This window comes from Haliaeetus albicilla, chromosome W (assembly GCF_947461875.1).
Source record: "Haliaeetus albicilla chromosome W, bHalAlb1.1, whole genome shotgun sequence".
NCBI lineage: Eukaryota > Metazoa > Chordata > Aves > Accipitriformes > Accipitridae > Haliaeetus > Haliaeetus albicilla.
Window position 1 is genome coordinate 18,085,531 of NC_091515.1, and position 14,965 is coordinate 18,100,495.

Consider the following 14,965-nt stretch of genomic DNA (forward strand, 5'->3'; position numbering starts at 1 on the left):
TGTTAATTGCAGCTGTTGTCCTTCCTCTCCTTATCTAGTAAGTTATAGCCATTGCCCTCTTCCCGTGACCTTCACGCATCACTTAAGCAAGTTTTTGTTAATTACACAAGGCATATGTTAACTCTCAATATGTCTCTTCCCCCTTCTCGATTTCATGAACAAAGTTAACCCGTTCATTACACATGGGAGGGGGCTAACTGCCTGTTCCTCTCCTGCTGCTGCTTAGGGGTTACTGCAGGATTTTTAGGGGACCCTAGGTCATGCAAGGTCACTCCTCAAAAACCATCCTTTGTACAAAACCGGCTGGTTTTTTGACCGTGGGCATCTGTCAGCGCAGCAGCGTGGGCCGGCCGTACCCACTCGTGACCCCCACGCAGCACCACCCCCTCCATCCTGCTCCCACTGCCAGCCCAGCACGTGGCTTCTCCCCCTGCCCCGCGGCCTCCGCGCCAGGCGCTGTATGGCCAGGCCTCGCCGGAGGGAAAATGCGGGCCTGGCCCATAGGGGCTGATACAGCACCAGGAACCATTCACCCGCATACCCCACAGGCGCTGTGGCGGGGAGCGCTGCCCCTTTAAGTGCGCGGGTAGGGGCGGGGCGTGCTGCGGGAGCGGCGCGGCGCGCTGAGGTCAGCGGCGAGCGGGCGCCGTCACAAAAGGAAGTGGCGGCGGCGGTAGCCGTCAGCGCGGGGAGGGGCGGGGGTTCGTGGAGTAGCGCGGCGGGAGCGCGTGGGCGGCGGGGGCCGCGCCGCGCCATGGCCCAGCAGCAGATGAGCAGTTCGCAGAAGGCGCTGATGCTGGAGCTGAAGTCGCTGCAGGAGGAGCCGGTGGAGGGCTTCCGCATCACCCTGGTCGACGAGTCCGACCTCTACAACTGGGAGGTGGCGATCTTCGGGCCCCCCAACACCCTCTACGAGGGTGGCTACTTCAAGGTACGGCCTTCCCCCCGCCCTGCTGGCGGACCGGGCTTCCTGCCGCCGCGGTGGTCCCGGGGAGCCGCCGCTGGGGCCTGCACGCCTCCCTCGCCGCCTGCCGGGCCTCTTTGTCGGGCTCAGAGGGGTCCTGGTGGGGTGGCGGGCCCGCGGCTGCTGTCGGCCCCTCCGCCCCCCGCGGGAGGGTGTTGGGGCCTGCGGACGGAGGGGGGGTAGGGAGGCGCGGCGTCCCTCGGTAGTGCCCTGCTAGCTGCTCGTCCCCTCCTGTTGCCGGTGGTGTGGGGACGGGGATGGCCTGCAGGGGCAGGTTGGCTGGGGCCTGCGGGACTTCCCCTCTCCCTCAGGATGAGCTCTGGGGAGAGGGGGCCGTGCCACAGCTGCCTCTGTTCTGTTATTTCCCTGCTTTCACCCCAAAGAAAGGTAGGTACCTCGTGGCAAGGTGCAAATTCTTCCCTTCTGCCCCACGTTGTCCGCTTGGCTCTGGTCTGTGTATATTTATTTCAAAGTAAGGGGCTTCCTAATCATCCCTCGATAGCTTCACTGGTTGCACAGGAGCATCCTGTGTAGGATGACTAATTCAGGATAAAGGCTGTGTTTTCCTCAGAACTTTGTGGGCTTCAGGATTGTTTTTCATTATTATTATTCCCCCCCCCCCCCCCCGTTTTCCTTTTCTTTCTCTCCAAACTTGTAGAGGGCAGCCTTCAAAGGCCTACAGCAACACATAATTGGTGAAGGTAGATAAATGCTTTCAATTCCTCTCTCAAGCTTCCTGTTAATCCAAAAAAACTTTTGTGGTTGTTATTTCCCCTCTTGTAAATATAGTAAGCAAGAAATCTGGTATTGCCATCCCAGAAAGGAACTGAAGGGAGCAGACTTAAATTCTCAAAACAACTGGAGGAGGAATTGCATGTTTTTCTTAAAAGAAGCAATTAAAAAAACCTTGGTGCTTGCAGAAGATATGTTGCATTGGGCATACCTCTTAGCACTTGATGTCCGCTTGGTCTCTGGCAAAATATTGTCCCCTTCAGCTTGCTTCTCTCAGGAGTTATCATTTTAGTAGTGGCTCCTGTGTCTCCTGTTTCATGCCCTTTGACTTCTGTCAAACTGAAAACATTTTTGGATGATCTCTTTGCTTGGCTAACGTGCCTCTTGGCTTCTCTGGGTCAAGGTTTAAGAGCTTTGTTCCACAAAACCAAAATAACCTGTAGCTTGGGGAATAATGTATTTGAGTCGCATTCAGTTTGGCCTCATTGTTTTGAAGGAAGAGAAGGCTTTGGCACAAGGCTTGCCTTTTGTAATGAGTTGGCTGGCTTACTCATGTAGTTGTGATGGGTATATTCTTAGACTTGCCTCCATTATTACTTATTCGGGAAGTTGCTCTAGTCTTGGGTTGGTAACTGGGTCATTTTTACATCCAAATGGTTTGGCAACCTCTTCCTGCACTTACATTGCTAATCCATTTTTTTTTTCCAAGAAATCATAATGGGCCAAAATATTTTTGTTTGGTTGGGGAGCTCTCTGGACTGTATGTTTGTAATTGTTCCTGGAAAGAAGCTGAAGCAGCCTGTGAAATAATCTGGGGATGTGCATTAACAAGTGTAGATTTAGGCAAGGTTGCCAGGTGCCTTACCTCAGTATTATAAACATGATTTTTTTTTTGGTATTTTATGTCCTTGAACTGTTGTGCCTTTCTTCTAAATTCTTCTGACTGATCCTGTGATACTTATTTTGAGTGGGAGACTAAGGTCTCATGATGGCTTCACCCTCCCACAGCAGAGGGTTTCCCTTCAAGTGGCATGGCTGGAGTCTGTTGTGTTGTTTCTGTCTCGTCTTTCCTTGGTGAGGAGCTGTGCATGGTGTTTTTTGTTTTGGTAGTGTTTCATCTTTAGTTATGCATCCTAAGTTCTGAGCCACTGAAAAAGTGGTCTTAGACCCTCATTCTGTCCCTAGGGAGGAGGAGTCCTGTTGTCCTGAGAAGTGATGTTCTTGGCTTGCTTTGTATTAGGCCTTTAGGCAAACCTTTAGATGTGTGTAGACTTGGCTTACTAAATCGTTTAGAGGTAAGATTAATACCCTAAACTTTATCTGGCGGCATGACTTCTAGGATATATTCATAGTGTATGCAAGGTGAGCACTAGTTCAGATCAGCATCTGATTTATTTTTCAGGTTTAATGGCTTGATGAAACATCTAGCTTTATCTTGTTTTGTCTTTTTAGTTTCCAAAGATTAGGTAAGCAGGATAAGGAATACGTAATTACAGGATGTAACTTTTCTTAAACTTTGTGGTGATGAGAGTTTGTGAATTTTCTTCTGCTTGAGGTGTGGTTTGAGGGTAAGAACTGGAGGGAAAGTACAAGGGCTTCTAGTTAAGCTCAAGTATAAATATTTTGAGGAAAACCTGTGTTTAATGTGACTTTATTAAAGAAAGTGTTAGTGATAGTTGATTGGTAATACAAATGCTTGATTTGTGCTCTTGGAGCTGGTAACATCAGCTTTTTGGCACCTTGTTTATTCTTGGAGAAATGTGACCTTTCTCTCTAGGTTGTTGAACTAGCTGAATAAACTGAAATGAGGAAATTGCTCTTTGCGCCTCCTTGACAGGAGCTACTGCTGTTAAAAGCTGGTTCAACATTTCAACAGATTCTGGTTTCAGTTGCTAATCCTGTAACTCTAGCATTTGATAAATTGAAGCAGAAAACATGTCCACCTGAATGTTTAAATGGTAGGTTACTAATACCTTAGTACTGGCTATAAGTCAGGGACTTCTTAAAAATTCAAGCACAGCATCTAAGCATATTCTGTCAACTAATATAGCATGCTCAGATCTGCTGCAGTGCTTCATAGTTTAGGACCTCCCAGCTAGATGGAAAGAGCAGCAGCCTTCAGAAGCAACCACTGTGTGAAGAGCAGCTTGTATCTGTGAGGGATAGGAGCAGTCCTGAACTGCAAGCCCCCCTTATGCAATCAGCTGAAGGTGCACATCTGCAGTGGAGGTTGTCACAAGTCCAGGTGTTTCTGCATGGCTGTCCTTATCCCTGTCAATCTTTGCATTATCTAGTGACTTCATGTAGCTATTCAGTATGACAGGGAATAATGTTTTGGGCAACCCTTTGCTTAAGTTCCTGACTACCACCCTCAAGGAAGGAGTTGAGCTATTTCATGCACTGGTTACCTCATTCCTTGCTGGCAAGGCAAAAGTAGCTCAGGGTTAGTGATGTTAAGTCCTCCAAAGAGGTCCAGTGATAAGAGTAAATGTCTGTCCCTCAGCTGCTGTCATCAAGAAATTGCCAGTTTGACTAAAGTTTCTGGCAGAATCAGTTGTGTTGGGCTACAGGTATTTGATTGCAATAGGTGAACTTGGTTTTTGGTCACTGACTCATTCAGAGTTTAAGGGTGAAAGGTGGGTAGACCTTGTGTGTCTAAGATGTTGATTTGCTCACAGCTGATTCGGTTATTGAGGTGTTCTTTGAGTGACAAAGGGAAGATTTTTCTCAGAATGAAATGCTTCATGTCCAGGTCATAGATCGTGCCAGTCGCTTCTTAGGTCAGCTGGGAAGGACATAGTGTGATAAGAAAGGTCTTTAGATCAGACTCCACTGGGCTATGTGGTAGTTCTGAATTACTCTAGAAATGATGTGAATGTGTTTTTCTGGATTTGCAAGCAGTGCCTAAGCAGTAGAGAACCAGACTGCTACAGTTCTGCAGACTGTGTGAGCAGTTCATTGATGCCACCTTTATACCATAGGTATCTTCCATTCAGCTGAGAGGGCTCTCTGCTACATGGCAGAAGAACTTCTTCACCTTTAATTTTGGCAGCTGATACTTAAATGGGGACCACAACAATGAAGGTTATTAAGCTGTAATCTGGTGATGATGGGTGCTAGTTGGGATAGATTTCAATGGCTGAGGGTTGTGCATGGTGAAACTTTCACCATCTCAATTGACTGTTGATTGGTCTCTCTGTCTGCCTTGAAATCCAGTGTCTGTCTTTGATGCTTGGGCCTTCAGAGCCTGGAGGCTGATAAACCTCTGCCCAATGCTTTGATCAAGTGATGTTTTCAGGATACTTGCAGAGCTATTAGAAGGTGCTTCCTGATGGCTTACTTGAAGCTCTGTGTGTTTTGTCCAATTGCACCTTAGCATTGCAGCTTTTGATTCCTTTTAAAAGAGGAAAATCTTCTCATTTTTATAGCTGAATGGTATTCTTGTGCTGGGAGCAAATATTTCAGGGAAGGTGCAAGTGAGAAATTATACAAGTAGAAACTTCATTATTAAATGCATAGCATTGTCTAGAAGCATGGTTTGACCAAGTATGCTGTGTCAAGAAGCATGTTTAATGTAGAGCAAGAGTCAATATTAAAAGCTCCTTTGATTTTTAGGCTGGGTGGATGAAAATTAATACACCTAACATGAAAGGAAGCAAGAAAAATTAACTGCATTGTTAGAGTTGCTATTTGATAGTTTTGAAGGCAATTTATTTCATAAGGTATTTTTGCTACTTGAAGGAGCAAGTCTTGACACAAGTTTGGGGGGGAACCCAAGCATTAGGAATAGTTTTCTCAAGTAATTTGGGGGCTAAATACTTGTCAAGGCATTGTTTTCCTTGCTTTAACTCATTAAGTGTGCTGTTTAGAGTTCTGTATTGTTGGATCTCAGCTTCTTCTAAGTGATTTGTTTTGATTTCAAAGCAATTTGCAATATGTGGGAGTAATTTTTTTCAGAGCAGTGAATTGATATGGAACTTCTTACAGATAACTGATGGCAAGTATTAGCACCATGTTTAAAAGTTTGATATTGTAGGCTACTTCCCAGAAAGCTTAAAATTAAGTAAATAAAAGCTGTAACTGGTAGAACATTTAACTCCACAAAAATATTCCTTGGTGCCAAGGAAAAAATGGTACTCGGCACAAAAAGCTGCCTTCTGCAGGCCTCTGTGTTGCAAGGTGCTACAGAGCTTCTCTCAGTGTACTTAATCTTCTATTTTGGTTGCCTTTTAGGTATCATTGATGCTAATAAGCAGAGGTTTGATGCAGCAAAGGGATATGGAACTGCAGGTGAATAGAGCCTGGAGTTGCTTGCTCCAGGTCTGAATAGCTCCTGTTCAGAGCAGGCTATCTCCAAAGTGAAAGAGCTGCTAAGCTGTCTACAGGGAGGCAAGAAACTTCAGATGTTGGTTCACTGATCATAAGCACAGTTACGATATTGTGATGGGTTAACCCTGGCTGGATGCCAGGTGCCCACCAAAGCTGTTCTATCACTCCCCCTCCTCAGCTGCACAGGGGAGAGAAAAAATATAACAAAGACCTTGTGGGTTGAGATAAGGACAGGAGAGATCATTCGCCGATTACCGTCACGGGCAAAACAGACTCAGCTTGGGGAAAATTAACTCAATTTATTACAACTCAACCAGAGTAAGGTAATGTGAAATAAAACCAAATCTCAGAACACCTTCCCTCCACCCCTCCCTTCTTCCCGGGCACAACTTCACTCCAGGATTTCTCCACCAAGCCCCCCCAGTGGTGCAGGGGGATGGGGATGGGGTTTACGGTCATTTCATCACACGTTATTTTCTGCTGTTTCATCCTCCTCAGGGGCAGCACTCCTCACACTTTTCCCCTGCTCCAGCATGGGGTCCCACCCACGGGAGACAGTCCTCCACGAACTTCTCCAATGTGGGCCCTTCCCACGGGCTGCAGTTCTTCATGAACTGCTCCAGCATGGGTCCTTTCCACAGTGTGCAGCCCTTCAGGAGCACACTGCTCCAGCGTGGGTCCCCCACGGGGTCACAAGTCCTGCCAGAAAACCTGCTCCAATGTGGGCTCCTCTCTCCACAGATCCACAGGTCCTGCCAGGAGCCTGCTCCAGCGTGGGCTTCCCATGGGGTCACAGCCTCCTTCGGGAACCCACCTGCTCCGGCGTGGGGTCCTCCATGGGCTGCAGGTGGATATCTGCTCCACTGTGGACCTCCATGGACTGCAGGGGGACAGCCTGCCTCACCATGGTCTTCACCACGGGCTGCAGGGGAATCTCCGCTCCGGCGCCTGGAGCATCTCCTCCCCCTCCTTCTTCACTGACCTTGGTGTCTGCAGGCTTGTTTCTCTTACATGTTCTCACTCCTCTCTCTGGCTGCTGTTTCTGTCTGTCCCAACTTTTTTCCCTTCTTAAAAATGTTATCACAGAGGTGTTACCACTATTGCTGATTGGCTTGGCCTTGGCTGGCGGCGGGTCTGTCTTAGAGCTGGCTGGTATGGGCTCTCTCTCAAACACAGGGGAAGCTTCCAGCAGCTTCTTACAGAAGCCACCCCTGTAACCCCCCCCAGCTACCAAAACCTTGCCACACAAAGCCAATACAGATATCTAACTCTTGGGCCTGGTGAATACGTGATTGACCCTCACTCTGCTGTTGCGTGTAGTTTTTTTTGGATGGTTATGTCTGTGGGCCCCACAGAACCCCCCAGACAACTCATCTAGCCTGTAGCCTGTTTTGGACAGCTGCCTAGCCTCAGGAGGCAAGGTAATGATGGTAGCCAGCTCCTAGTCCTTTCCCTAGGGCTCCTCTGATCCAAGTAGGATTATTGTGTACGCTTAGAAGCACAGATGGTGATTTCCAGTTCTAATACTGCCTGAAAATACAAGATCATGTGCAATTAGGTCCTGTTGTATGGCAAGAGGAGCGCTGTAGCACAGCCCGCCTCTGCCATTAGAGTAAAAATGGAAAGCTTTCCATTTGGAAAGATTGAGCACTGTTGGTTTGCATAATTTTTTCCATTGTTTGGCTCTATTTCCATGAGCTTGCATGGAATGATCCTTTGATAAGGTAAAATACAACCCAAAATTTTTCTTGGATAACAATGCAAAAAAACTGTGCTGCTTAAAATTTCTTGCCAGTCTGTTCAAGAGACAGTAACTAAAAGCATGTAGATGGCTTTAGATCTGGTTCGTATTATGGCAGTTAGTGGAAGTTTTTGACTCTTTAGTGTTAGAAGGGTGTTGTTCTTAAGGATTTACTAGGTGAACAAAAAAATTAAGATCTCCAGTATTGCAGTGATGTTATGCCAGTGAGTGTGGGACCACATCTGTAATTTCTCAAAAGCTCAAACATGGTTTTACCTTGCTGTTTCTGAAGTCGCACTTATACTGCCTGCTATTTTACATAGTGATATATTCACACTGAGTATCTTCTTTTTAATAGCACTTTAGGTCTACTGCATGATGCTCATTTTGCATCTAGAGGGTAGGAAATGTCAGAAACAAAACACTTGCAGAACCTTAACTCTGATCTTTGGTATGCAGTTTGGCTGTGTAGTTTATGGCCATCATCAGGTATTCATAGTAATGAATAGTATAGACTAAACAGTGGAGATCTTATGTTGATCTTAAGTGTAACTGAGTTAAAGTTGGAAATGTAGCAGAGTTACAAATGGACTGCAGTGTGGATGGACTAGAGGTTATATGACTCATAATATAACAGGTCCTCTTATAATTTGGGCTGCATATGATCAGATGTGTGCATACACATATGCATGTGCACAAAATTAGCTTGCTATTTCCAGAGTACAACTTCATTTTTAAAACCTTAGTGTTTTATCCAGCATTTTGAGTTAGTAAAATTAACCACAATTCTTCTAAGCTTTTGTGGTAGTGACTTACTGAGAATTTCATCTCACCAGGCCAGTTTAACAGTAATAACTTTGGCATTGTGTACCCTCCCCTGAAGCACTAGTAGCCAAGATGAGCCAAATTGATTGCCTATCTCCACATTTTCTGAAATATTTAAAATGTATAAATATTTGCCCAAAGTGGCCTACAAATAGAAAAATGATAAAGCTACTGAATTGGGGTGCATGTAGGATATTTTTGAATCTTGATTGACTTGAAGAAACATGACCTTAAGACTTCCTGGATGTTTGGTTTTTTTAATTGAGGCTATTGCATGGAGAACAAGGGGCTGTCTTACATGGGTGACGCTTTCAGATATCATGGTATTTGTGATTAACAAAGAGAAGGCTGCCTGGCAGGCAGGCTGTACCTAATTCCTTAAGGTTTTAGTACTAAAAGCATGACATGATGTGTTCCCATGGGTCTGTTTTGTTCTCTTAAAATTATACAAGTTAACTTAGAAATTCAGGTAAAGGGCCCTTGCTTGGGAGATGAAACTTAAGTTCATAGCAGTAGGGACATGTTTGCAATAGCTATGTGACTCTTTCCCAAGTTAAGATATGTATCCTAGTTAAAGTATTAAAAACGTATGTTTTAATGTTCATTGTGGCAAAATATTTGGAGGGGTTAAGATGCAAAACCCTTTGCCAGAGTATTGGGACAGTGTAAGGACCAATGTTTAGCCAGTTGTGCCACTTGGGTCGATTCTTGTGCAATACACTTGTCCATTGTGCAAAAATTCTTGGTTTTAAATTAATCCTTAGACTACTTTGCAGCTAGAAACCTTTTACTGTCAGACCTAGGCAAAGGCTGAAATAATATTCTCTTTTGCAGCACCCTTTTTGGCCTTGTCAAAACAAAAGCCATGCAATGGAGTAGCTTTGACTTATTTTGTGAAGATGCATTTGTTCTTGCATAAAGTCTGCTTGTATAAGCCTCCAATTCATGGATGTAAACTACACTGGTGTGCAAATGTTTGCTTATCTTGGCTAGAATAACTATCTCTAAAAGCACTCACCTTTATTAAAAGAATGGGCTGCTTATAATTTTTTGAAGAAAACAATTTCATCTTGGTGCTTGTGGTTACTTCTCTTGCAGAATAGTAGCTGTACCCACACATAGTAGCTGAATGCCTTTCAGTGGTGCATTAAGCAGTATAACTTGAGAGGTTAAGGTCTCTTTTGTACCTTTTAAGTGTCTTGTAGCTATTATTTAAATCCCTTTTAACTTGTCATTTATGTGGTAACAAAATGCTCATACCCAAAAGCTTCAGATAAAGGGGTGTGGTACTTTTTAGTTAAGGTGGAAAGAGGTCTTGTCTGTTCTTAATATTGCCACTTCAATGAGATCTCTGCCTAACCTCATTGGGTTTTTTTTTTGTTGTGACCATAAGTTATTCAAAATGCTAAGCAAAAAAGGCATTGAAGTTCAACTCTTGTTGAAAACTTAGTGTTCAAATTCAGTGGATGATGGTAATGTTTCTTCTCTTGTATAATTCTGTAAGTGTCAAGCGGCTGTTTCTTGAGGCAACCACAGTCATGTTTAAACAATTCTCTATAGAGGACCTGTTGTCACTTCTCTTTTTGAAAGACCACTGAACTTCTAAATGAAACTAGGCATTTTTTATTGCTGTATAATCTCTGTTGGAACATATAAAAAAAGTTTTGAGACCAACATATGGAATGATTTCCATTTCTCAGTGTCTGCCAGAAACCTGAAGGCTTATGTGCTTCAAAATTTGACTAATATACTTTCCATGAAATTTAACTTTTTCTTTTCCCCTGTCAGTAGCAGTCTTTTGTGTGGAAGAAGCTTGGCTGCCTTTGGCCTGAAATACAGCAATAGCAGCACTACTTGGGGGAAGCTGGATAGGTGGGGTAGATTTCACTGAGGCTGTGAACATTTTGGCTTTTACATTTTGGAATCAGCTGGATTATTTTTGAAAACTTGTTAATACTGAAGCTTGTTTTGACCCTCAGAGGATTATGGGCAGACTCATCAGGAGCTAAAGACCAGCTTTGGCAGGGTCATTGTGGAATGTCACTCTGGAGCTCTTTTAAATAGCAATAATAGCACGGTTCATGGTCTTGAGCCCATATCATCTATGGCTATTCTCTAGTTGGAAAGAGATCATAGTTGTATTGGCTGCTACTAAGGAGGGATGGGGTAAGAAGACTGCTGGTCTTGGCCATTTTCTTCTGGATGTTATGGAATAAGTCTGGCTTCTAGTGCTATTAGGGGTGATACTTGGATTTCACTGATTTGAAGTAGCCCCCTTAATGTTCAATTTGGACAAATCATTGTTAACTTTCATCCAAGTTGTAGGCTTATCCCATACTTGCTATGTATTTAGTTGTTCACTTTGGCTCATGTCTCTGGTGTGAGTGATATGCTTATGTTTGGGCTCTTCAACCAGGGACCATATCTTGCCTGCAAGGGGCAATTAAGTAACATGCTGGCAATCAACAAAGGCTGTGAAAAGCCATGCTGCTTAATGGTAAGTCCTTGAAGACCACAGCCAGGCTGGCTGCTGTAGGTATGTGCTGCCTAGCTTAGCCAAGAAGCTTCCTGCTGGGAGCTGTAGGCATGTTGCTAAGTGGTAGATCAGGTCAGGTTGGGGTAAGGGTAGTGAGTAACCATACCAAAGCATGGCATTCCCTGTTCCCAGGCCTCAAGGGGGTGCAATGAAATGTCACATGGGCATATCTTCAGCATGTGCACCATACTTGATATCTTGCCTGCTGTCCAAGTAGGTAATGCCACGTGCTGTGGGGTCAGCTCTGTGCAATGGCAAAGGCATGGAGGAAGGCTCTAGTATGCTTGGCCACAAAAGACCTGTCATTGTGATGCTACCAGGCCTCTTCATCTGTCTTGGTCTCTGGGAATCCAAGCCTATCTTGGGTGTCTCCCTCTTCCTTTATTTCTTTTCCTATACTGAACTGACTGTACTTTGGGGCATGACTTGAGGGCTGACATAAGGTCACCATGTGTGACTTGATTAGAGCTCCTGGTATCTCAGCTGTGTTCTGTTTCATCTTCCCCTCTGCAGTTATTGGCTTTGAGCATGTGGATGACTTTCACCTATTTCCAAGAGAACACTGAAGTATTTTTGACCTGCCTACTCTTAACCAACACTTCTAAAATGGCTAGTTTCTGCTATTAAAACAAAATTAAGCTTGCTGGTGATGCTAGGAGGAGCCTGTGAGTTTTACTTAAGTAAATCTAGCAAAGCTCTGGATGGAGGTTAGTAAATAGATACAGAATTGATGCAGCCTTCCAACACCTCAAGTTTCTTTCTAACTCTTGTATGCACCAATTTATTTGTGGTCTCCTAGCTGTTTTGTTCAGCATGCATTAGTTCATAGCTTGGGGGGATTAGTAAGTTCTGGGGTTTTTCTTCCTTTCTCTTGTTAAGTATAGAGCAGTGACTTCGATACTCTAGAAAGATTAGATGCAGTATGTTTCCTGGAACAAACTCTGTATGAATAGTGGTTCTCTTGCATTGTTGTAATCTAAACTTTATTATAAATCATTTGATTAAAAAAAATATTATGAAGGAGGTGTGTTATGGCAGAAGAACATGATGATGACATTGGGTAGGAGAGTCCCTATGTTCAGAAGGGACTTCTGTTTTGTTAGACTACTTTTATGTGATTGCCCTGGTTTCAGCTGGGATAGAGTTAAACTGTCTTCCTAGTAGCTGGTACAGTGCTGTGTGTTGATAACACTAATGTTTTCAGTTGTTGCTCAGTAGTGTTTAGACAAAAGTCAAGGATTTTTCAGCTTCTCATGCCCAGCCAGCGAGAAGGCTGGAGGGGCACAAGAAGTTGGGAGGGGACACAGCCAGGGCAGCTGACCCAAAGTGGCCAAAGGGGTATTCCATACCGTGTGACATCTCATCCAGTATAGGAACTGGGAAGTGGGGGTGGGGAATCGCGGCTTGGGGACTAGCTGGGTGTCAGTTGGCAGGTGGTGAGCAATTGCACTGCGCATCATTTGTACATTCCAATCCTTTTATTATTGCTGTTGTCATTTTATTAGTGCTATCATTATCATTATTAGTTTCTTCTTTTCTGTTCTATTAACCCATTCTTACCTCAACGCATGGGTTTTGCTTCTTTTCCTGATTTTTTTTTTTTCTCCCCCATCCCACTGGGTGCGGGGGGAGTGAGTGGCTGTGTGGTGCTTGGTTGCTGGCTGGGGTTAAACCACAACAGTCCATTTTTGGTGCCCAACGTGAGGCACGAAGGGTTGAGATAACAACAAACCTGACCAGAGTTTGTTAAAACAAATTTGTTATAAGCATTCACTATATTGGTCTAATAGTCGCTGGTCATTATGTTGATTTATGTGTTCTTAGAGTTGTTGCTCTGGTTTTTAGAATTCTGTTATGTATTGCCTCGCTTGCTGTATGTAGTTCCTCTTCTGCTGCTTATCATATGTGGGAGGTGGATTAAGGTTTTTGCTTTGATGTATTGTATAACACTGGTTTATGGTATGATAAAGTCATCGGTTGTAGGATTAATCTGGTATTTGCACTTAACACTGTCACCTTTATGCTCTGGGAGCCATCTGTGGGAAACTATTAATAATTACACCATTTACCTTTCCTCCATGGAAAACCAGTCTATGGGTGGGGTACCTTTCTTCCCCTCTCCTTTCTCCTTCAGTCCAGTTACAATGGTGTTTGAGAATTCTGAAAAATTTGAATACTCCTGGAATGTTGGGACCAGCATGGTCCTAGCCCTACTGCTAGGGATTAGCATGCTTCTGAATGTGGTTCAGCTCTTGTTTAAGGTTAAACAACTATTTAAGAAGATCACCCAGAGATCTGCCCCAAGGCTGGATAATTATGAGTGGCAGGGTGTGTGGGGGAGTATGGGCAAGTACCTAGAAAAGTGGGCACCTCCAATGTTTTGGAAATTCACCCCTGAACAAGTGCAGGATCCAGAAGAACTAGTAAAATATTTGGAAAAGGTATGCTGTCACCCCAGCAGCTCCAGAGAGATACAAATCACTGCAACGTGCTGGGGCCTGGCCCATGCCTATCGAGCCCTGTTCAATACCACTCAATACCCTCAAGGGGAAGAGAAAGCCTCTGGACCTAACAACAAAACAATGAGCACTGCGGTCACCCAAACCTCAGCAATGGCCACTGCGGCCCCTCCAGCCCCAGCGATGAGCATTGCAGGCACCCAGACCTTGGTGACAGGCACCATGATCCCTCCAGCCCTGGCAACGAGCTCTGTGGCTACCCAAACCTCAGCAACAGGCACTGCAGCCCCTCCAGCCGCAGCAACGAGCACAGCAGCTACCCAAACCTTGGCAACGGGCACTGCGGTTATCCAAAACCTGACAAGCAGTACTGCAACTGAACCAGTGGACCAACCTGCACCAGTATCAGTTGCCCCTGTACAGAAAAAGAAATATACAAAAAAATCAGTTTGCTTAGCAAAGGATGAAGGTGAGCCAGGGTCATCATGGGAACAGGAGGAAGAGGCAGAACCAGAGGTAATCACCCGATCCCTATCCTTGAGTGAGCTGCGGGATATGCAAAAAGATTTCAGTCACCATATAGGTAAGCATATTCTCACCTGGCTCCTCTGATGCTGGGACAACGGGGCTAATAGCTTGGAATTAGAAGGCAGGGAAGCCAAGCAGCTGGGATCGCTTGCCAGGGAAGGTGGCATTGACAAGGCAATTGGAAAAGGAGCACAAGCCCTCAGCCTCTGGAGGCGACTCCTGTCAAGCATGAAGGAAAGGTACCCCTTCAAGAAAGATGTTCTATGTCAATCAAGCAAGTGGACCACCATGGAAAGAGGTATCCAGTACCTGAGGGAATTAGCTGTGCTAGAGATGATCCATCATGACCCGGACAACCCACAATTACCCAAAGATCCAGACGAAGTCCAGTGCACACGACCCATGTGGCGGAAGTTTGTACGGAGCGCACCATTGTCCTATGCCAACACATTGGCAATAATGACCTGGAAAGATGAAGAGGCACCGACAGTGGATGAAGTGGCTCGCCAACTCTGTCAATACAAAGAAAATCTCTCCTCCTCCCTACAAGCCTGCATTGCGGCTGTGGAGAAGCTGTCTGAGGATTTCTAGCACTTCAAAGAGGATATGTCCTATCCCCACCTGTAAGGACCAATGTCTAGGCTATTAGGAGTAGAGTGTTCCTCTGCCTGAGAGACAGAATATAGAAGGTACACACCACGAGGTGCCCTGTGGTTTTACCTATGTGATCATGGGGAGGACATGAGGAAATGGGATGGAAAACCTACCTCAACACTAGAGGCACAGGTATGCGAGTTGCGAGGAAAAACCTCCACAAAAGGGGATTCTACCAGGAAAAATGCGGCTCCAGT

General features: G+C 45.0%; 1 protein-coding gene across 1 annotated transcript in view; it reads left to right on the top strand.

Annotated features, from left to right (window-relative positions):
* The first annotated feature begins 695 nt into the window (after nucleotides 1-695).
* UBE2R2 (ubiquitin conjugating enzyme E2 R2) overlaps nucleotides 696-14,965 on the top strand; it is an 84,283-nt gene continuing 70,013 nt past the window's right edge. The window contains exon 1 of the mRNA XM_069775214.1: nucleotides 696-931. Coding sequence (XP_069631315.1) covers nucleotides 755-931 — 177 coding nt within the window. The 5' untranslated portion in view covers nucleotides 696-754. The remainder of the gene's footprint in view (nucleotides 932-14,965) is intronic.